Source organism: Hemibagrus wyckioides, linkage group LG16 (genome assembly GCF_019097595.1).
Source record: "Hemibagrus wyckioides isolate EC202008001 linkage group LG16, SWU_Hwy_1.0, whole genome shotgun sequence".
In the NCBI taxonomy this organism is placed as follows: Eukaryota; Metazoa; Chordata; class Actinopteri; order Siluriformes; family Bagridae; genus Hemibagrus; species Hemibagrus wyckioides.
In genome coordinates, this window is record NC_080725.1 from 19,702,337 (window position 1) to 19,725,370 (window position 23,034).

Consider the following 23,034-nt stretch of genomic DNA (forward strand, 5'->3'; position numbering starts at 1 on the left):
GATACAACTGGACACAATATGATTATTTATTTATTGATATATATATATATATATATATATAATTAGTCCTTTTAAAATGTCAGGTTTTTGTGATGGACAAAATGAAACCAAGATAAATCATGTCAGAATATTTATGGATATTTTAAGTATTTTTCCCCCCAGGTTTGCTCTACCCCAGAGTAAACCCATGCAGGTACGGGGAGAACATGCAAACTCCGCACAGAAAGGTCCCTGCCCTGTTCGAACCAGGGATTTGAACCCAGGACCTTCTTGCTGTGAGGCACTGGTACGTACCACTAAGCCACCCTGCAATTCTCCATGTTATTCTCACGCTACAGTCACAACATATTATACTCAAAAACATTCATTTTGCATTAACAGCTTTTACTTCTTCCAAATAACTGGTTTCTCTTGAAAAGGAAATATTCCACAAGTGTCATGTTTTTGAGGTGGGGCCAGCTGAGTCCATATTTAAACTGTTCTACGTGATCCAATTGTCAAATCTCAGCATGTAAATTTATATTGTGTAAACCTCTTCAAGTGAGACATCAAATAAAACCTAAATATATGAAAAACAACCCACAGCCATTACATTAAACTACAAAATCTATGTTACAATTTAATGATTTATGAAATCAAACAAATCTGCAATTCATGGAACCTCAAATGTTGCCACTGTACACGTGTTCAGTTACATTAGACAGGAAATTACCTCCATGTGGAGTGCTTAGTCATTTCCCTGTTCATACGAACGGGAAGAAGAAGTTGGAGGGAAGATTGGCGTTGATGGTGGGAGGAACTCTGAATCCTGGGCTAGCTGACTCAGACACGTCAATAAAGCTCACGGAGCTCATGACGGAGATGACACCACTGGTTGAGAGAGATGGCTGGGAAAACAAACGATATTTATGGTAAAAAATTATGCTGATGTAATTTACAGTGTTGTCAAATAACACTAATGCCGAAGAGTAAGATCCTTAACTATTATTTAATCAGAGAGAAAAGCAGAGAATATTATAACAAGGAATGATCTGGTTGTGTGTCAAAAAGAACATATCATGGTGATGGTCAGGTGTCCATAAACTTTTGGCCATAACAGTGGTACTCAAATTCCAGTTTGGAACAGGTGCCATTATTTACATGTTTGTTTTCTGTAGGTCTTTGGTCCTTCAAGAGGGTCAAAGAGTACCTATAAACTACAGCTCCCATATAGCAGAGGTGAAAGTTAGCATCTTTTCAAATGGCCTCTCATGCTTGTTCTCATGGCAGTAGAAGAGCCTCAAAGAAAAAGAGTTTACTGCCCACTTCTGCATACGTGAGCTCATGGACAACACTCGTCTGTTACGCCATCAGAGATTCCCATAAAGGGATATTTTTTAGGCAGACATCCAGGACAGAGAAGCCATTCCTGACTATGATAAATGCACCACTATCATCAATTTACAATGGTGTCCTGTCATCTTTACACACCAGTACAGACGTCCAGTCCCCAACAATGGTCATGTGACCTTAGCAAATTTTTTCAAAGGCATGGCATTCTATAGGACCTATAAAGGGTCTTCAGGATAACAGCAGTCACTTTGATTTGAATAATATTAGACAATAGAGAGCTGCTTAGAATTACCAAGGTGCTGGTGTTGGTCTGGATTGTTTCCATCACCTTCACAATCTGGGCTTGGGGGTTCAGCAAGGTACCATACTTGGTCCAGCTTACTTCAAGATGATAGGACACTGGAATGCTGCATCCCTGTGTGGCCTGGAAAGACAATGTCTAGATTATCTTCATAATATGATATATTTCTAAGTAAAACATGCCACTTGATTTTGTCACTGGGAAACAAAAAGGAAAACATGTGAAAGCAAAACTACTATTACTGGTTTAATATTCTCCAACACAAAAAATAAAGGTCTTTTAAGTGTTTCAACACTGATAAATTGTCTTTACATCATTTCTGTCTTAAAACCACTTGAGCCTTCGGGATATAATGGAGTGTTGACTTCATGTCATAGTGACACAGCAGAAATGGTCAGTGGATCAGAACACAGTCAGTGGATCAGATCATTCACCTGGTGATAAGGCTGTGAAGTGAAACGGATTCAAAACGGTATTTATGAAACACCTTAAGCCCGACTGCTTCATAGCGACTCTTGAAAATTTGCCTTTAGAAAAGTTTAAAAAGCTTAAAGAGCCACGGTCGTGGGAAACAAACACCGCAGTGTGACAAGTCTCTGATTCATCACCGTGAATCAACATGTGCATGTAGTACCTTCGGAATGCAACAATTCCTGTTCTTTATTCACTTTTATCTGTGTTTTTATAAAGCTTTTGTAAAGCGCAAACTTCTACTTCAGCCCTTTACAAGAAAGAGTGCTTGGACCACACAGATTGCAGCTTGTGAATACAATTTTTAGAATAAATTTATTTGTTCAGCCTCATCAGAATATAAAGAAATTATTAACTTGTTATATACTACACCGATCAGGCATTATGACCATGTAATATCTTGTTGGTCCCCCTTTTGCTGCCAAAACAGTCCTGAACCTTCGAGGCATGGACTCCACTAGATCCCTGAAGGTGTGCTGTGTTATCCGGCACCAAGATGTTAGCAACAGATCCTTTAAGTTGCGAGGTGTGGAATTTTGATAGATACTGACCACTGCAGACCGGGAACACCCCACAAGAGCTGCAGTTTTGGGGATGCTCCGATCCAGTGGTCTAGCCATCACAATTTGGCCCTTCGTCAAACTCGCTCAAATCCTTACTCTTGTCCATTTTTCCTGCTTCTAACACATCAACTTTGAGGACAAAATGTTCACTTGCTGTCTAATATATCCCACCCACTAACAGGTGCCATGATGAGGAGATCATCAGTCTTATTCACTTCACCTGTCAATGTTATGGCTGATCTGTGTATATACTGTAAAGTGTTTTTCCTCATTTTTCTCAAGTGGTTTTCCCCCAAGGATGCGAACATTTTTTTAATTGTGGTAAAGATTCATCTAGAAAATACCCAAGCAGTTAAGTAGTCATGCTGTCTGTGCACTTTCCTCATACTGCAACATGCATTTCTGACCTCCTCATGTCCTACCCACATGAACATAAACATAAACATCCTACGACTTTGTTGTTAGTCCTGCAGGATCTACGATCCCAATGCACACCTCAATTACAAGCACAGAGGAAACAAACCTCGGAAATGTGAACGGATGGAAATGACCCTAATTAGTAGTAATAGGCATTTACAGCATTTTGCAGATCTTATCCACAGCAATTTACAGAAGAGTGTTGACGTGTTTATCAAAAAACATATCCAAGTAGGCCAGTATATAAGGACACCATAATGCTGAATCCCTGTTACATAGGAGCTAGTGTGTGATTTAGTGAAGCATGTAAAGATTTACCGTTGGTGTGGTTTGGTTCTCTAAAGGAACCCAGTCCATGGGGTTTTGAGGAGAAGAATTTCCAAAAGATGCCACGTAATCCGGAAAAATCTGGCCTTTCAATCTTCCCAAAATAACTTCGGAGAGTAACGAACAGTTTGCGCTGTCCTCAAGCCTAAAATTGAACAACTAATGATTATAAATGAATCTACAATACATTCAAATAAACATATGTATTGCATCGCATATTTCCAAGTGCTTGACTGTTTTAATGTTGTACCTAAAGGTGCATCCGGAAACCACATCTATCCCGAACAGTATGGGTGAGCGCTGGGTCACCCCGAGCAGACAGTCCTGCTCTGCTGAACTCTTTATGACAGTGAGAGACCCGTCTGGATCTGAGCTTCGGATAATTCCCCTAATAAACGAGTTAAGGAACCAAGACCTGATTCATGAATCAATAAACTAGAGACTATCACTGATCTGAAATAGTTACTGCTTTAACAATACCTTATATACCGATACCGATATAAGCTTAGCAGTTTTTGAGCTTTGTACCAGTAATGGCTGAGACTCAAGTTTTGGTTTCGGAAAAGAAAAGTTACATCTCTAATTAAAATACGTTTTAATTTTTCTAGCCTTAGTTGAAGGGTTTGATTATAAGGTGATAATCCAAAGAGGTCTGTTAAAGCGAGAACCACTGAAGTGTTGAGCCTTTAAAGAATCAGAGGGAAGAGAGAGGGAGAGAGAGAGAGAGAGAGAGAGAGAGAGAGAGAGAGAACGAGGGAGGGAAAGGATATTCTGCAGTTCTCCATCCAGCCACAAGGGGCAGCCCAACCACATAACCAGGATTTCCACTAGAGCGAAGTGTAGCATCACTTCTGATCTCCTATAAAATGTAGAATATAGAGATGCACTAAAGATATGCACACCAAATTGTACTGTATACTTAATATTATACAAATAATATATTAAGATGTTAAAACATTCAACACGCACCTGAACAAACGTTATCTGAAACTCCTGCTGTATTGGCAGTGTGCTTTCATCAACAGCACCTAGAACGAAAGACGCCGTCACCGTCACAATCTGTCCGGCGTCATCAAACCTCACCGTGTATTTAACCTGAAACAGATTTCAGAAAACAGACCACGTGTACTGCGAGTCTACAATACAAATTCTATTATTCTCTTTATATAAACTGCTTTATTTCATGGTGGATTCTAATTAGAAAACAACTATTTATAATATAATTATAATTATTAAAAAACAATATTTAGAAAAATACCATTTCTTATTATAGATTCAAGTGCATTTAATTAATAATTTTTATGTTTTTCTATATATTCACATATGTATATTTATACTTAAAAAATTCAATATATTTTTTTTTGCATTTTAAATATATGAAAACATTTAAAACAGATATATATTAATTGACATAATTATTATTATTTATTATTTATTATTATTATTATTATTATTATTATTAATTATTTAAATAATTAAACTAAAAATTTAAACTGCATTACTGTTAGTTTTCCTCTTAATATTTAAAAAAAAAAGTATTTCCTGCTCAAGTACTTGATAGACAGTAGACAATAAAATGGAGGTTTTATGATCTCACCTGCAGCACCACCTGGTTGCAGATCTGACCATTTAACACGGGTGTGTAGTTAGAAGCAACAGCATCCGTCTGCAGCAGTGTGCGTGTGCCTTCTAAAGACTGCAGTGTAATGGTCTCCACTTCTACAGACACCAGCTGACACACACACACAATCAAACACACACACCAGTAAGAGACACAGTGCTAATACTGTCCTGTTGTTGGGCTACAAGTACAAAAAAAGTGTGTATAATCTAATAAATTTGTATTCTTACATTAGCACCATTGTCCTTCCCCTGCAAAGAACAAAATGGGTTAAAGTCTGTTATTGATTTAAGAGACAATAGTTATCCATGTGCAGCTTCATATTATCACAGTTTCCTAGTGATATTAAAATCTGTATCCATCCACATGTGTTATTAAGGTTGGTCGGACTCACAGAAAAAACACGGAAATTGGTGTACGCCTCAAGGTTCAGCGCGTCTAACACGGTGCAGTCTTCCTTCACAGCGAAGCTCCTCACACATCTGCTCGTCTGATCCTTCAGAAAAGCTGCAGAGAAACAGCAACAGAAAGATGTCAAAAAGTTTTCTTCATCTATATAGAGTATATAAATAATATAAAGGGGTGGGTGAGATGGAGGGAGGAGTCAATATATTTAACACAAATGCAAGTGTACTGTATACAAACAGCTACTGTATACAAAAGACGAGATAAAAACAATAACCACAGTATTACAGTGCTGGTTTCATATTTATGAAATTTTGAAAATCTGCATGATGAGGATGTGTCGTTGTACCTGCAGGGTTCGTATCTAAGCAGTTTGCTGCAGCAGCAGATGCTGGAAGCCTGAAGAAACCTCGCTGTTCGGCATCATCCATCGTCTGGATGAGATCCCCATACTGATGACAAACAGCAGGCATGAAAAACAGTAATCATTACTATTCCTGCTCCAACATGACTGCACACCAGTGCACAAAGCAAGGTCCATAAAGACATGGATGAGTGAGTTTGATGTGGAGGAACTTCACAGAGTCCTGACCTCAACCTGATAAAACTTACTGACAGACATTAAAGCGTCAGAAGTATCCTTATGTAAATTGAACATGGGAAATCACTACATAGTCAAACTTCATCCAGTGATACACTATTTGGCCAAAAGTATGTGGACACCTGACCATCCTGCCTAAATATGGTTAAAAAAAATTGACAGCACACAACTGTATAGAAAGCTTTCATAATTCTTTCACTGGAACTACACATAGTGCAGCATGACAACGTCCCCAAGGTTGTGTAAATAGTGTGTGTGTGAAGCAAAATATATATTTACATTTTGCTGTATGTATAGCAAGATATTTATTTATATATATAGTGGAATAAAGAGAGAGTAGAGCACTACAGCAGTAACAAGGAGACAAATAGCCTAACACACCTGGCGAAATATCTTCCTCCCTATTAATTGTTTGAGGTCAGTAACTCTTGGCATAATGACTACCTAGTACAACATACTAGCTTCCACAGCATCAACCTCCAGCACACATAATCCTCCCAATAAGGTTGTTTCAAACCTGAGAAAATCAGTGGCATTAAAAACATTCACTTGAATAAAAGAGTGAGATAATGCACAACTTTACCATGTATCCCGGAGAGTTTCCCTGAGTCTGTAGTGCACGGCCGTCTCCGCCAGAGGCTCTGAAGAAGAATCCTACAAAGCGATCGAAGAGACTGTCAAAGTTGTCCTCGGTGGGAACCATCGGGGTGAGGAAGGACATGCCCTGTTCATCTTAGGACAAAGACAGATGAATATGTTTCACAGAATATAAGAGTTATGATTTCTGAAACAAAGCACTGGGGAAAAGGGCATTCTATCCACAATGTTTTTCAAAAGAAGGAAGCCAAGCACAATTCTCAGTGACCTAGTACTAGGACAGATTGTGCTTCCTTCTGAACAGAACAGGCTGCAGTGTCAATACTTGGTAGCGTCCATTATAACGTTATTAGTATAGAATTGGCACAACTGTGCTTATATACAATAACTCACAGTTAGCAGACTGTATGCAGAAGACATCAGGGTTGATCTCTCGCTGGACAGACGTCGTCACTTGGGACAAACCATCTGGAGCTGCAGTGAGTGTGTACAGGGCTGCATCCTGGCTGCAGAGCTTAGTGTCCCCACTGACAACACACAAGTTAACCCGGTTTTATTTTGTGCCTTAAAAGTTATAAGGTTTTATTTTGTGCCTAACACCACTTCATTTAATGCAATAACTGACATTAAGAAAGTAATACACACATCCTTTAAAGGTATTTTTCATTCAGCTGAACTCTGATTGTCAAGAATTGAAGTAGGAACATTATTCACAGGTAGGATTTATATTAATTGTCATGGATTTTGATTCGAATTAATTTAGAATCATTTCTGTGGAATTTTAGACAGATTTTTCAGTGGATTTGAACTCAGAACTCACACAACTTTCTGCACTGAGCACTGTGTGAAGAGGGCCAGCTCCTGAGTGCAGTCCGGGTCACAGCAGCAGTTTATATCACATCGCTCTCTCTGGACGTTACACGGACACACGGCAGACACTGGAGCAAACACACACACACACACACACACACAGATAAACACAAACTGTCATCAGATGGAGTGTGTGCAATCTCTTCTTATCTCAAATATTTACTTTATTTTTTTTTTTCTTTACATTTCATGCTCCCAGCTTTGTGGGAACAGTTTGGGGATGACCCCTTCCTGTAACAACATGACTGGACACCAGTGCACAAAGCAAGATCCATGCTTGTATGTCTAGCTGTGATGGCCGAGTGGTTAAGGCGTTGGACTCGAAATCCAATGGGGTTTCCCCGCGCAGGTTCAAACCCTGCTCACAGCGTGATGTGAAGGTCTTAAATTGCCCCTGGGGATAAAGTCTTTTGAACTGAATTGAAGACATGGACGAGTGAGTCCTGATGTCAACCTGATAGAACACCTTTAGGATGGAGACTGCGAGCCAGACCTTCTCGTCCAACATCAGTGCCTGACCTCACAAATGCACTTCTAGTGGAATGGTCAAAAATTCCCATAAACACACTCCTAAACCTTGTGGAAAGCCTTCCCAGAAGAGTTGAAGCTGTTATAGCTGCAAAGGACGGGACAACTCCATATTACATTCACGTGCATGTAAAGTCAGACGTCTCAGTTTTGGCCTGGCTCGCAGTCTCCACTCTAATTCATTCCAAAGGTGTTCTATCAGGTTGAGGTCAGGACTCTGTGAAGTTCCTCCACACCAAACTCACTCATCCATGTCTTTATGGACCTTGCTTTGTGCACTGGTGCGCAGTCAAGTTGGAACAGGAAGGGGTCATCCCCAAACTGTTCACACGAAGTTAGGAGAATGAAATTGTCCAAAATGTCTTGGTATGAAGCTGAAGCATTAAGAGTTCCTTTCACCGGAACAAAGGCGCCGAGCCCAACCCCTGAATTCAATGATTTGGACAGGTGTTCCAATGCTTTTGGCTATGTAGTGCATGTTCACAAATCTACACCTCTACGATCTTTGGTGGCCCATAGTGTTTATAAAATGAGTGACAGGAAGCAAATACAAACACTTTCTAAATATTTCCAGGTGATCTGTAGCAATAAAAAAAAATCAGCAATTGCTTTAACCTTTAACGTTTATACCTTCAGTGACAGGCTGGGGTAGTGACCCTGAGAGGGGTAAAGCCCGTGAGGAAATACCCCCTCGCTCTGTTTTAGGGTTTGCTGTAACTAATATGCCTTCTGTTGGTGATAAGGATGTTTCGGTTGTTTGTAAATCTGTAGCTGTGAAGGTCTCCGTTGTTCTAAAGGTGGAGCTTTCTGTCCCGACTCCTCCATCACTCCCTGGAGCCTCAGCGCTTTGCTCTGTTGATGAAACCCGAGGCGGTGCAGAAGTGGCGTTTTCTTTACTTCCGGTCAGATTAAAAGCTTTATCAAAAACAAACGTGTCCTTCGAAACGATGTGCGTGACGTTGACCTGGTCCGAGCTCGCATTATTAACGCAAATAGTATTTCCAAAATACGTTATTATGAACGTCCACAGGAGCGCCGCCATGCTTGGTGACGGTCCGCGGTGACGCTCGTCTCCAGGAAGTGAGCTCTGTAGCAGGAATTCTGGGTAATAGCAGGGCTCCGTCCCAAATCGCTCTTTTTTTATCTTTGGGGATCTTATTAACTGTTATATAAATGACACATCTTAATATTAAACAAATTAAACTATTATAAGCTCATTATTCAGATATGTACAATGGTTATTTACCGTTATCTGATGCCCCCCCCCTTTTTAGTTTCAGTCACTGCTGGTCCTCCTTGTGCTTCATCTCAATGTGCATCCTCTTCAAGACATAATCATACCTATTACTCTGTGTCCTTTCTGTGCTGTAGAAGAGTAAAAGATTGGCCCAGATCTGACCCACACAATGCACTTACACTCGGCCCACATACCACAAAGAATGACGGCCCTTTGGTGGCTCATATCTGGTTTGGCAGAGGTGGGCCAAACATGGGCCAGTACAAGGCCAGCACTGGGCCACACCACATAAACCAAACCATAATCTGGCATGCCATCATATAAACACTGCCATCACCTGGTCCGCATCTGGTTGACATACCACTTGCCATGCCAGAACTCAGCCAGCAGTGCCGGCTTAATGCCAGATCTGGCCCAGACCCGTCTGCTATGTGGGCAGATGAGGATGGGTTCCATTTGGACTTTTGATTCCCTCTTGAAGTTTCTTCAACGCATCAGTCATCTCAGGGAGTTGTCCAATCCACCATTATGTCTCGCTCGTTAGGGAACCATATTTCAATCTGTCTCTACTGTATGTCCTGACTTCTGTTTGTGACTATGTCCATAGTTAAGAATGTGGTATAAATACAATTGAATTGTCTCCAACATTCCACTGACAGAACCTATTATGATCCAGGTCAATTTAGATCTTAGGTCTAATTATTTATATAGGCTTAATTGTGGTCTAGTTGCTGAGGAGCCTGTGTTCTTACTGCTGCAGCCTTGAATCCTGGCTAGAGAACCTTCCCAGCCATTACACAAACAGTACACTCTCATTATATATTACATATAATAATAATAATATATAGATTCATCTTCTTCACATTTCGGCTTTTCCCTTCAGAGGTTGTCACATCGAATCATCTTTCTCCACCTATCCCTATCATCTGCATCCTCAACACTTGCTTCATATCCTCATTTATTACATCCATATACCTTCCCCTTTGCCTCCTGCCTGGCAGCCCCAAGTCCAAAATTCTCCTTCCGATATACTCACTCTCCCTCCTCTGAACATGTCCAAACCATCTTAATCTGGCCTCCCTAACTTCGTCCAACATGAGCTGTCCCTCTGATGTACTCATTCCTAATCCTGTCCAGCCTCCCAAAGAGAACCTCAACATCTTAATAATATATAGATTCATAAACAAGTGAAAATGAGGAAACTGTCTTGATTTCTTCAAAGCTATTGTAAGAGTGGAATTTATAGATTGTATGAATGGACTTTTATTTTTAGTGGGAAGATTCTAAGGAAATTTTATTTTTGCTGAAATTGGAGCAGAAATGGGGGGGGGGGTAATTAAGGAGAGAAGAGAAATGAATAAAGAGAAAAAGGCTATGAATGAAGAGCTCGTCATGGTCTCCATGTTTTATTATTGTTATTACGCCCCCCTAACACCCACAACATTGCAACTATTACACTATCACTAATCATCTGTGTGTGATTGTGTCTTCTTTCTGTGTATACGAGTATGAAATTTGCTGAATGATGACGTCACTACATGGTGATAATACTGTTTATTGAGTCTCAAACTGACGGTGTTTGCCCTTAGATGCTGTATTTGATCATTCTATGTGAGTGAATAAACACGAGCCATAGATCCATAGAGTCATATACACATGTAGCTGAAATGTATGTGCTTTTTTTATTTAAAGTACCTATCAGATTCGTAGAAAAGATCAGACATCGAGTGTGAATTAAACAGCAGACTGGAGCTGATATTCGGCTTTTGTTCCTTATTGCATCAGAACCATTGAAGGATTCTTATCAGCTAAAACTCAGTGTTTAATATCATCTAAAGGAACAAAATCAACAAATCTGCTCTGAAACTGGAGCCGTTTCTTTCTTTTCTTTTCATTTTTTCAAACTGATGAAATCCCGACTTGCTGTTTTTATAAAGTTTCGTCCGTGACTCCGATCAAAGCTCAGTTCCGGCTTCTGAACGATGCAAGAGCTTCACATCTTATCTACTCAGCCTGGCTTTGTGGTTTTTGCCAAGCTCAAGCAGATCTGCATTCAAAAGGTGTTTCTGTGTATTGTTTCCTGTTTTTGAGAAGCTGTGTATATATTGAGCCAAAGCAGAGTGCAGAGCAGAACTTCTCCAAACTGAAGAGCAGATAGAAGAGAGACATGGTCTTCCTCAGAGTGCTGCTGCTTTTATTCCTTCCACTCATTGGCATTGGTAAGTATGCACTGCTAAAATTATCCTTTTTCTTTTTCTTGTTGATTTCCGTGGCTTTTTGGGGAAACACACACAACGTAGCGTAACAACAAATGCACAACATCTCATATCTTCATAACATCTCTAACAATACCATAGAGTTTAGTCATTAATTATAACGGCTTTGTCTTGGTAAGGGATTCCAGATGAGACATCACACACCATTCATACCATCTGTGACATCTATCTGCAATCTAGCATAGCCAATTCATGGAGCTGTGAGGAGGCAACACTACTTACTACATGGTTCTGCTGTGTTGTGTGTGAGAAATCAGCAAGATTTAAATGCTTATTATTTTTTTTACAGCCAAAGCGAGGATGCTGAGTCCAGACAGAGTGCAGGCATTTGTGAAGGACAGTAATGGTGTTCAGGTGAGACTGCTTTTACCCCTAAGCTTTTTACGTGATGATCAGATCACAAAACATTCTAAGCACTGACAGGTGAAGTGAATAAAACTGATGATCTCCTCATCATGGCACCTGTTAGTGGGTGGGATATATTAGGCAAGTTGTCCTCAAAGTTGATGTTAGAAGCAGGAAAAATGGACAAGTGCAAGGATTTCAGCGAGTTTGATGAAGGGTCAAATTGTGATGGCTAGACCACTGGATCAGAGCATCTCCAAAACTGCAGCTCTTGTGGGGTGTTCCCGGTCTACAGTGGTCAGTGTCTATCAAAAGTGCTCCAAGGAAGGAACAGTGGTGAACCGGTGACAGGGTCATGGGCGGTCAAGGCTCATTGATGCATGTGGGGAGAGAAGGCTGGCCCGTGTGATCCGATCCAACAGACGAGCTACTGTTGCTCAAACTGCTGAAGAAGTTAATGCAGGTTCTGATAGAAAGGGGTCAGAATACACAGTGCATGACGGGTCAGCAAAAGGGGGACCAACACAATATTAGGCAGCTGGTCATAATGTTATGCCTGGTTTTATGTTCTTTCACACTGTTGCACCTGCTACAGCTTTCAGATCCGCCAACTCCTCACAGCTGCACCTTAACACATCAACCATATCACATTTATCAAGAATCTCACTTCTGCTTTGGCTTTTCACACTCGAAATCTATTTTTAATTCCTTCTAGAGCTTTATTCTGAACATACATGATGAGTGCAGGAATTGTTCTAATAAAGCATTACATTTACTTTTATTTATTTGGTAAAAGCAAGCAAAAACAAATGGCACTTAATATGCTTCATTTTTTTTTTTTTCTCTCCATCACCGTGATTAATATGATGATCCACACCACGACCCAGGATGATGAAACCTGCCAAGACTGCATCCATATCATAGAGATCCTGAAACACCTCCTAATGGATAAAGAGTTCCAGGTGGGAAAATGGTTTTTGGTGTCAGAACCAATTTCTGCTATTAAACTGCTATTTATATGCTAATATTTCTCTATTACAAGGCAAAAAAAAAATCACCTGAATTATCACCCAACTAGCTCTGCTCACTGAATCGGATCATTTGAGTCGACTCACCTAGAATGATTCACTGCCATTTTTATGCAATATCATGACCATTGTTTGTTCTTTTTTTTGGCCTAACTCTTGGTTTACTGTTTCATGACTTCTATGCTTTCTTCTAATTACTTTCATATACATTTGATTAAATCTACTTAAATAATTAGCATATAGCATAAATAATTAGAAATAATTCTACAGATTTTTAATAATATTAAGCCTGCTGTTTCTGTGCTTCGTTCAGAAGATTCGTTTCCAATTCTTCTGACACACGTTTCACGTTAACGAAAAAGCTCAGACGTTGAAAAGAATACGTTTCCATGGAAACATTTTGGTTAAACTACATTACAAGAGTAATGGCACTGAATACATCAAAGAGTCAAATTCAAAGATTCAAATGAGTTGACTCTTAAGTGAACAGCATTTACAGTATATACACTATATTGCCAAAAGTATTCGCTCACCTGCCTTGACTCGCATATGAACTTAAGTGACATCCCATTCCTAATCCATAGGGTTCAATATGACGTCGGTCCACCCTTTGCAGCTATAACAGCTTCAACTCTTCTGGGAAGGCTGTCCACAAGGTTTAGGAGTGTGTTTATGGGAATTTTTGACCATTCTTCCAGAAGCGCATTTGTGAGGTCACACACTGATGTTGGACGAGAAGGCCTGGCTCTCAGTCTCCGCTCTAATTCATCCCAAAGGTGTTCTATCGGGTTGAGGTCAGGACTCTGTGCAGGCCAGTCAAGTTCATCCACACCAGACTCTGTCATCCATGTCTTTATGGACCTTGCTTTGTGCACTGGTGCACAGTCATGTTGGAAGAGGAAGGGGCCAGCTCCAAACTGTTCCCACAAAGTTGGGAGCATGGAATTGTCCAAAATGTCTTGGTATGCTGAAGCATTCAGAGTTCCTTTCACTGGAACTAAGGGGCCAAGCCCAGCTCCTGAAAAACAACCCCACACCATAATCCCCCCTCCACCAAACTTTACACTTGGCACAATGCAGTCAGACAAGTACCGTTTTCCTGGCAACCGCCAAACCCAGACTCGTCCATCAGATTGCCAGATGGAGAAGCGCGATTCGTCACTCCAGAGAACGCGTCTCCACTGCTCTAGAGTCCAGTGGCGGCGTGCTTTACACCACTGCATCCGACGCTTTGCATTGCACTTGGTGATGTATGGCTTGGATGCAGCTGCTCGGCCATGGAAACCCATTCCATGAAGCTCTCTGCGCACTGTTCTTGAGCTAATCTGAAGGCCACATGAAGTTTGGAGGTCTGTAGCGATTGACTCGGCAGAAAGTTGGCCACCTCTTCGCACTATGCGCCTCAGCATCCGCTGACCCCGCTCGGTCAGTTTACGTGGCCTACCACTTCGTGGCTGAGTTGCTGTCGTTCCCAAACACTTCCACGTTCTTATAATACAGCTGACAGTTGACTGTGGAATATTTAGGAGCGAGGAAATTTCACGACTGGATTTGTTGCACAGGTGGCATCCTATCACAGTTCCACGCTGGAATTCACTGAGCTCCTGAGAGCGACCCATTCTTTCACAAATGTTTGTAAAAACAGTCTGCATGCCTAGGTGCTTGATTTTATACACCTGTGGCCATGGAAGTGATTGGAACACCTGATTCTGATTATTTGGATGGCATACTTTATTATTATTTGGCATTTGGATTATTTATTAATACTTTTGGAAATATAGTGTATTTCCAATAAGGGTGGCACGGTGGCTTAGTGGTTAGCACGTTTGCCTCACACCTCCAGGGTCCTGGGTCTCTGTGTGTGTGTGTGTGGAGTTTGCACGTTCTCCCTGTGCTTGGTGTGTTTCCTCCAACAGTCCAAAGACATACTTCTAGGCTGATTGGAGTCTCTAAATTACCAGTAGTTTGTGTGCCCTGTGATGGGTTGGCACCCTGTCCAGGGTGGGGTGTGTCCTGCCTTGATGCTCAATGATGCCTGAGATAGGCACATAATCCTGAGTATAAGCGGTATAGGAAATGTAAAAATTCCATTTTGAAGATTATTATCTTCAAAATTATCTTATCTTCCAATAAGATTCAAGTTCCTAATAGTGACTTTGTTTACTTAAATATGCAACATGATTCTAACAGGAGCAGTGGTAGCTCAAGTGGTTAAGGCTCTGGGTTGTTGATCGGAGGATCAGGGTTCAAGCCCCAGCACCACCAAACTTCACTGTTGGGTAACTGATCAACCCTTTCTGCTCTATGGGTGCTATGTATCATAGCTGCCCCTGTGTTCTGACCCCAATATATGAAGAAAAGAATTCCACAGCACTGTGCTGTAATGTATGTGTAGAGATAACAAAGGCTTCATGATCTCAGTTATTACAGTTCCTGTTATTAACTCCTGCTATTATTGTTATTAACTCAGTATAGGATTTTAGACTCTTCAATATTTCTATGCATCAAAATACTCCAGTTTATTTATGTTTTTTCTTGTCTGCTACTAAATTAAATTCCAGCATTTGTTCATTCTGATCACACGTGCACAAGAACATATTAAAAATGATCATTTTAACTATTATTAATATCTATAAACACTATTTCACTTCCATTCCACAGAATCAGTTTCAGGTGAGAATTTTTATTTTTTTAATTCAATGAAGCGACAAAACTGATCCGATCACATCAAGAAAGTAGGCATGTGCCGGTATACGATACATCATGATATTTATCAGTTATAATATTGTCATAAATTTACATCATTCCATTTAAAGCATAGACGTCTATTGTATGGTAGAAGAGATTTATTTTGAAGATTTTATTTTTAATTCTGTTCACCAAGCAAGACGTCTGGAAAAACCTCTTAAAATATTGTGCAATGAAGGTGAAATGAAACGTGATCATTTTTTGTAATATCTCTGATAAAAAGTGATGGAAGTTTAATATTGGCACATGCCTATGATAGTGGGATAAAGACATGGTGCATGATTTTTCCTTCATATTTGTTCGCATGACTCTAGCGAGGTTAAGAAGCGGTCAAGAATGAGGAAATTAATTCATTATTAAAACACAGAGGAAATAAAACTAAGAAGCTTTGTCCTGGTTTGTGTTGCCTTGGGATTTCTCTTTCTCTTATAGCTTTCCCTCTTCCACACACAACAAATAGAGAAATTGTAACTAAATATAATAAGCACTAAGAAATGAGAAAATGGCCGCCGTGTTGGTTCTCGACCTCTCTGCATTCTTGCGTGTGTGTGATCAGGTGGGTTGATCTTTTGCCTTTTGTTTAATTGTGTTATCTGTTTCGTTTCTCTCAGGTGAAGCTGGTGAACATTCTGGAGAATGTATGTGACTTGCTGCCTGAGGAGATTGCGCAGCAGTGCCACAGTGAAGTGGAGAGTAAACTTTCTCTCACCCTGACCTTCGTCACTGGGCTGATGGTGAGAGCCAGTTACTGTGAAGCAGTGCTGAGAGTTTACATTCAGGCAGCATTAAGACGAGGCTCTTAATCATCAACATTCTGATCCTGTGAATCCTGTTCGGGTTCAAGAAAAGTTCATTGTATTGTTCACGTTCAATCTATCCACCATGTGGTCATCCTAAAGGATACTATATCACATTTTCTCCCCTGTAAGAGCATCCTTAGGGCAGTTTACAACAATCTATCTAACATGGAGGCATCTTAGAGGGTACTTTATTACATTTTCTCCCCTGTCAGGGCATCCTTAGGGCAATTTATAACAATCTATCTACCATGGAGGCATCCTAGAGGGTACTTTATCACATTTTCTCCATTGTAAGGGCATCCTTGGGGCAGTTTATAACAATCTGTCTACCATGTGGTCACCCTAGAGGGTACTTTATCACATTTTTCTCCACTTGTAAAGGCATCCTTGGGGCAATTTATAACAATCTATCTACCATGTGGTCATCCTAGAGGGTACTTTATCACAATTTCCCCATTGTAATGGCATCCTAATGGCTGTTTATCAAATAAATCATTATAGCTGGTCATTCTGGCCCACACTTTAAAGGAGCATACTTCCAAAAAAAGATAAGAGTCCATGTTAGCGTCCATTAATATTTCATGTGGGTTCATGTAGTGCAATTTAAATGACCCAAAGTTTCAAGTGAACCAGAAGGGAAACCAGCTGCAAGTGATCTACACCACACCTCCTGGAGACCCCAGCTATTTGTTGATATTCATCACTGAAATCAAATCGTGACTTTCCAGAACATTCTCAGTCCTAAAACATATAATGGCAATGGCTGTGTTTCCGTTTTCTCTCTGTCTTTCTGTAGAACCCTGGAGAAGTGTGCACTAAGCTTAACCTGTGCAATGGCGGCTTCAAGCTGCAGATCGAGGACATTTTGCTGAATTACATACAGAAGACTATCACACCGCTTAATGCCATGGTATACACACCAGACATGTGCACTGGATTAAAGTCAGCTCACTAATCACTAGCAGAACTTTCCTCATTCCTGAAGTTATCCTACAGACTATATGTCCATCTAGGGGAGTAAAATGTGCAGAGCAAGATGAAGATCTGATGAAATGACAGCTCAGTGCATTCTGGGTAATAATTGCAGACAGGTCATTCATTGAGCTCGCTCGGTTAATAGCCAGTGTTTGGCGACCTCTAGTGGTAAGACGCAGGATTGTCGAGTGAAGCTGTGACTAACTTTATCACTCCACGCAGATTTGGAAATACATTTACCTATAATGCACTTTGCAGGATCGATGAGATTTCACGTTACCTCCAAAGTGGCTCTTGTGCCATTTTAGAGGTACTTTAGAGGTTTAGTACTGTGGAGATAATCAGGAAATGATCTGGCAGAACAGTTTTTTGTTAACTTGCTTCATTGCTTTGTTTATTTTCCTCATGTTTTGTACTCTCTCTCTCTCTCTCTCTCTCTCTCTCTCTCTCACACACACACACATACACACACACACAGATGGAGGCCTCGCTCGCGTGCAACGCTTGCACATACACTTTAAATGTGCTAGACTGTCTCCTCCCCATAGCACAGACAGAGGTGAGATCAACACACACACACACACTTATGTATAGACACAGTTATGCCCTTAAACATGAACTCGGTAAACACGTGTGAATAATATGTGATAAAATTCACATTTACATGTAAAAATAAATTAATCATATTAAATAATCGCACAAAGAAATAAACAAATCATCTAAATCCTATTAAAAAGTTAAATAAATATATAAATAAATAATCTGCCATGAAAATATATTAATCATTTAGGGGAAAATATCACAGATGAGAATAAACGAGTCAAATGAATTATAATAATACTTCAAAATAAGTGAATCATTTGGAAGGAATCAAATAAGAAAATCAAATCTGAGTATTAATACTTTTGCATAAAGATTTTTTGTTGTATGAGTAAAGTGTGTGTGTTGTGTCCATGTCAGAGTGCTGTGAACACTTTGCTGGATGAAGTTTGTTCTGTCCTCCCCATCCTCATCAGTGGTCAGTGCTCACGGCTGGTTCAGAGATCAGTGAAGAAGCTGTTTGAGGAGCTCTTGAATGCTGCATCGCCCAACTCCCTCTGCTCTGTGCTGCGGCTCTGTCAGAGTAACAGTGAGTTGTGCTTTTCTTTCTCCTGATCTCTTTCATCTCTATCTTTCCCTTCATCCCTTCCTCATCTGTCAGTCACTCTCTCTTTTTCTTTGTAATTTGTCTTTTTGTATCGATATGCACTTTCTCTCTTTCCTCTTAGTGATGCCTCCTCTCTCGGACTGTGACTCCTGTATGACTCTGCTCATCCTGTCTCGTCTCCAGTTGGGCTCCAACGCCACTCAGCCTCAGGTTACCTCCTTCCTGCGCTCCGTGTGCCAGTCGCACCCCGGCGTCCTGCCCAAGGTCCAAGTCTCATCTTTGCACTTCTGATTCATTGCATTAGCTCTCTGTCCTCTTCACTTAACGGTTCATTTACACAGTTTTGAATTAACGTGAAAAAACTTTAGACTGAGTGTTTGCAACTTTGCAAATGTCCAAGGTACATTTGGGCCAGTACATAGTTCTACATAATTAACAGGTGACCAAACTGTGGAGAAAAATGGAGATGAATTGACTGTCTAACTGTGGCTTTCAGTTTAGATAACACCCACAGACGTCACTTCACCTTGTGTCACTTCTGCCAAACATTCTGCTCATGGATTGTGTCTGTTTTCTTTTTATTTGTTTTCTGCAGTGTGAGAGTTTCACTCAGCGCTATGGTGAGCAGCTCCAGGGGATTCTGGGTAAAGAGGCAGTAGCTTTGGATGCATGTGAGGTACACACTTTTCACATCACAGATAACTATCTGAATTCTGTAATGGCTTCATTAGCCACAAGAGGGCGCCAAAATCCATCAACAACAACTACTACTACTACTTTTACTCTATAATAATAATAATAATAATAATAATAATAATAATTATTATTATTATTATTATTATTATTATTATTATTATTATTAATTATAATGTAACATATACAATCACATTAAAAACCCAAAAGTGTCCCACAGACATATTTAATCCATCACATTAAATTATTATAAATAAATTATTTAATTTTAATAAAAATGTTTAGATATTATGTTTTGACTTTATTATAAACACAGAGTGAGAACATTGAGCGTATTTGTTTTTAGAGAGCCGAACTGTGTTTGGGGAGAAAGATGACAGGGCAGGGAGACGTTGGTGACCCCTGCACACTGGGGCTGAGCTACAGCTGCCGAGATCTACAAACTGCTCACGCCTGTAGGGTGAGTTGTGTATGAGTGTGTGTGGAAGTGTGAGACAAAAGTGTTTAGCAACACAGTGAGACAAGTCAGACACTGTGAAATCTGTTTCTGGTATGAGACTTTATGTTTTTAACTTAATTAATTAGGAATTATTAACTTAATTTATTACTAATTTTGTAGTATTTTGGATTATCTTACTTCCATAAGCTTCCCTAGGAATGAAATTCCAGTTTTTAAAGTTTTTCTTAGGTTGTATAGATGAAACTTTATATTTAATAAACAATGTACCCCGTATTTAACTTTAATGGTCCATTTTGTAATGTTTAATAATGTCCCTAGCCTTATACTAATCGTTACATTCCAGTGACAAACTGTAATTTAATAAAAAGTCATTGTCATCTAATAGATGGGACAGAATAGAAGAAAATCAGAGAATCTAGCAAATAGTTTACATTTTTTAGGGCTCATTTTCTGTCCCAGAAATTAGCTTTACACCTAGACATTTCCTGGTTTTAAAGCACTGAGTCAAATCATGTTATGAGGAGAAAGACTTATATCGTTGTCAGTGTTGTCATTGCAGTTCACCTCACTGACGCCAGATGGCGCCAAACTTCACCCTAGATCGGTATTATAAACCCAGATATAGCTCACAGTTTGCCCTGTTCCTCTTACTGAAGTCTAAATGAATATGAAATATGAAATAAAACAGGGTTAATATCCATTAATATAAAGACTGTTTGTTTGATCATTTCCTCTTAGGTTGTCTCTTTCTGCCAGACAAACGTGTGGAAATAGACGTAAGTTCATATTTCACACATGATCACAGCCTATAAACAGCGACTCACATGACTCCCATATCATAACAGTGATACACCAGCGCTATGGTAGAACATGAGGGAATCAGAAATAGTTATTTTTGCTAGCGTTACACAATACCACTGGGTGAATTAGCTTCAGCAAGTTTAAGACACACAAGTTTTATCCATTCATATAGAACCGACTGATTCCTGTTATCTATAAGGTCATTCCTTTACCAGAATATTTCTCTTTTAACGTAGGTGTATTCAGCAGTTCCCTCAGCAGCACTGATCTCTTTTTAAGGCAAAAATGTCATGTTACCTCCTAAGATTAAAGTCTCTCTTTGCACTTCTGATGGATTGCCTTAGACCTCTGGCCTCTTTACTCAGTCTTAAAATAAAACTTCATGCCGAGTGTTTGCGCCTGAAGCTGACCAAATCTGATTTCCTGTATTGTTTTTGGTCACTAAAGTAACAGTACAGACCCTTCCAATCATATTAACTGAAACATCTTCTTAGAGAAAGGCTCACCATATCAACAATTATAGTTATATACTTATAGTTCACTGCGTAAGTTAGAAAACGAGCATGATGATCTAAATCTGTGATTTGTTTTATAACCACAACTACTGTCAAAGATACAGTTATAAAAATGAATCTATAACTTAACTTGTGACTAATCAAAATCAAGAAATCGGTGGCACTATGGAAGAACTTGTTAGCTACACAAATGGCAACTCCTTAGAAAAAGCTAAGAAAAACCTAGCATCGAATATAGAAATCTGTGACACGATTATAAAACTGTAAACGTACACAGATTCACTTCCTCCTGCTTTTGATTCTTATCAGTAAATGAGTAATTATAGTGTATAGTATCAGCACACCGATACGATAATATGGTTCTGATTCCTTTATTGTGTAACTAATACGTTTTATTTGTTTGTTTTTCGTGCCGATAGGTCTGTTGGATTTTGGCCAATCACATCGGCTTCTTCTCATTACATCATCAGTGACACATCTTAAAAAGATTGTACAGAAATCTACAGTCTGTTTGCTTTTCTAATCTGGGCGACGAGGTGAACCTGAGCTCTGACCTGCTCTAGTTTAAGCAAATATGAAAAAAAGAAAATAATGATAAGATGAAATCAGCCATCGAGGCACTGACTCTTCAGACATTACTGATGCAATGCTAACACTATTACTACATTCAGTGTTTGTTTTTTTTTGTCTATTTCTATCTTTGTTTTTGGAAAATGATTGAGGACGTGATTGTCAAGACTGAGGTAACATTAAACTATGTAAAGAGTTATGTGTGTATGGGTGTGTGTGCTTGACCATATAGACATACGACTATAAACGTATAGATATACGTAATACATATGTATGTGGTAGCTTAGTGGCTAAGAAGGTTGTGAGTTCGAATCCCAGGTCCACCGAGCTGCCACTGCTGGGCCACTGAGCAACTCTCTTAACCCTCAGTTGCTCATAAACTGGGATTAAATGCAAGTTGCTCTGGACATGAGCGTCTGCCAAAATGCCAGAACACAGTTAGTTCAGAAAGTGTTAAGTTTATACTTTTTGCACACTTTATTTTAGTATAGATTTCATTTAAAATGGATGAAACATATATTTGTGGCCAGGACTCACTCATTATCAGTGACTGCTTTATCCTGCTTTACACCTTATATGCAAGGCTCGAGAATTCACCCCGGATCTTCCCTGGACCCCGGGGCTAAAAACCTGTGGTAGCACTGAGATCACATGTTTCCCTATTCTGAAGCAGGGACAGTTGTATCGGTGAAATCCTTCATTTCTAATGTCTAGGTGCTTGAATGAAAACAGCAATCTATATTACAGTATATCATCCATTCATTCATACTTTACTCCATTTCTCCTCTTGGTTCACAGCGAACCTGGAACCTATCCCAGGAGACTCCGGGCACACCATGCCAGTCTATCACACACACACACACACACACACACACTACGAACAATTTAGAGATGCCAATCAGTCTTCAAGACATGTCTTTAGACTTGGGGAGGAAACTGGAGAACCTGTGGTTAACCTCAGAGGTACAGGGAGAACATGAAAACTCCACATACACACACGGCAGAGGCGGAAATCAAACCCCCAACCCAGGAGTTATGAGGCAAACGTGCTAACCACCAAGCCATTATATTATATATACAATATATGACATCTGTGTAATGTCATGGATATTGAAAGCAATTCCATCTTCTTCCGAGGCAAAGCTATACACTTTCCCATGCTCCTAAATATGGCACTGACCATACAGAGGTCAGTTTCAGCTTCTTTATTTATGACTTCCAACTGTCACTCTAATCTAACCTCATATAGATTACCGTAGCACGACAACAACAGAATAGAGCACCAAGCTGCTTCCTGATCAAGCTGCAGTTATAAATCAATGATTTCTGTGCTTTTTCTTTAAAGCTGTGTTTTTCATAATCCATGGCTAAACACCTAAAGCATACATTCAGAAATGTGTTTCAAG

At 39.8% G+C, this 23,034-nt stretch overlaps 2 protein-coding genes and 1 non-coding gene across 4 annotated transcripts; 2 read left to right on the forward strand and 1 right to left on the reverse strand.

Moving 5' to 3' along the window:
* Positions 1-37: 37 nt before the first annotated feature.
* Positions 38-9,101, reverse strand: tctn1 (tectonic family member 1). Its single transcript, XM_058412287.1, has 14 exons — positions 8,664-9,101; positions 7,456-7,573; positions 7,029-7,162; positions 6,622-6,770; positions 5,787-5,889; positions 5,427-5,539; positions 5,263-5,283; positions 5,009-5,143; positions 4,381-4,506; positions 4,182-4,270; positions 3,662-3,799; positions 3,403-3,556; positions 1,625-1,756; positions 38-887 (listed from the first exon to the last, which is right to left on the reverse strand). The coding sequence occupies exons 1-14, from the start codon at positions 9,073-9,075 to the stop codon at positions 744-746; spliced, it is 1,968 nt and encodes a 655-aa protein (XP_058268270.1). The 5' UTR covers positions 9,076-9,101; the 3' UTR covers positions 38-743.
* trnas-cga (transfer RNA serine (anticodon CGA)) lies at positions 7,794-7,875 on the forward strand. Its single transcript has one exon. It is a non-coding gene; the product is annotated as a tRNA-Ser (tRNA).
* Positions 9,102-11,356: 2,255 nt separating the features above from the next.
* On the forward strand, positions 11,357-21,827 carry sftpba (surfactant protein Ba). 2 transcript variants are annotated; one of them, XM_058412130.1, is made up of 13 exons: positions 11,358-11,489; positions 11,836-11,900; positions 12,779-12,853; positions 15,581-15,592; positions 16,279-16,401; positions 17,264-17,377; positions 17,921-18,001; positions 18,403-18,571; positions 18,711-18,853; positions 19,185-19,265; positions 19,629-19,742; positions 20,481-20,518; positions 21,478-21,827. In XM_058412130.1, the coding sequence occupies exons 1-12, from the start codon at positions 11,438-11,440 to the stop codon at positions 20,514-20,516; spliced, it is 1,065 nt and encodes a 354-aa protein (XP_058268113.1). In that variant the 5' UTR covers positions 11,358-11,437; the 3' UTR covers positions 20,517-20,518; positions 21,478-21,827. The 2 variants fall into 2 exon arrangements, with proteins under 2 accessions (XP_058268114.1, XP_058268113.1); XM_058412131.1 differs by lacking the exon at positions 15,581-15,592 and having other exon boundaries at positions 11,357-11,489.
* The last annotated feature ends 1,207 nt before the right edge of the window (positions 21,828-23,034 follow it).

What these genes read in the sequence shown, in the direction of transcription:
- tctn1 (XM_058412287.1), bottom strand. Translation starts at nt 9,075, where the DNA reads ATGGCGGCGCTCCTGTGGACGTTCATAATAACGTATTTTGGAAATACT. An exon ending in GAAACTCTCCGGGATACATG is followed by an intron (nt 5,890 to 6,621) that starts GTAAAGTTGTGC and finishes GTTTGTCATCAG; the next exon opens with TATGGGGATCTCATCCAGAC. An exon ending in TTCAGATAACGTTTGTTCAG is followed by an intron (nt 4,271 to 4,380) that starts GTGCGTGTTGAA and finishes TACATTTTATAG; the next exon opens with GAGATCAGAAGTGATGCTAC.
- sftpba (XM_058412130.1), top strand. Translation starts at nt 11,438, where the DNA reads ATGGTCTTCCTCAGAGTGCTGCTGCTTTTATTCCTTCCACTCATTGGC. An exon ending in AGGACAGTAATGGTGTTCAG is followed by an intron (nt 11,901 to 12,778) that starts GTGAGACTGCTT and finishes ACCACGACCCAG; the next exon opens with GATGATGAAACCTGCCAAGA. An exon ending in TCCCCATAGCACAGACAGAG is followed by an intron (nt 18,002 to 18,402) that starts GTGAGATCAACA and finishes TGTCCATGTCAG; the next exon opens with AGTGCTGTGAACACTTTGCT.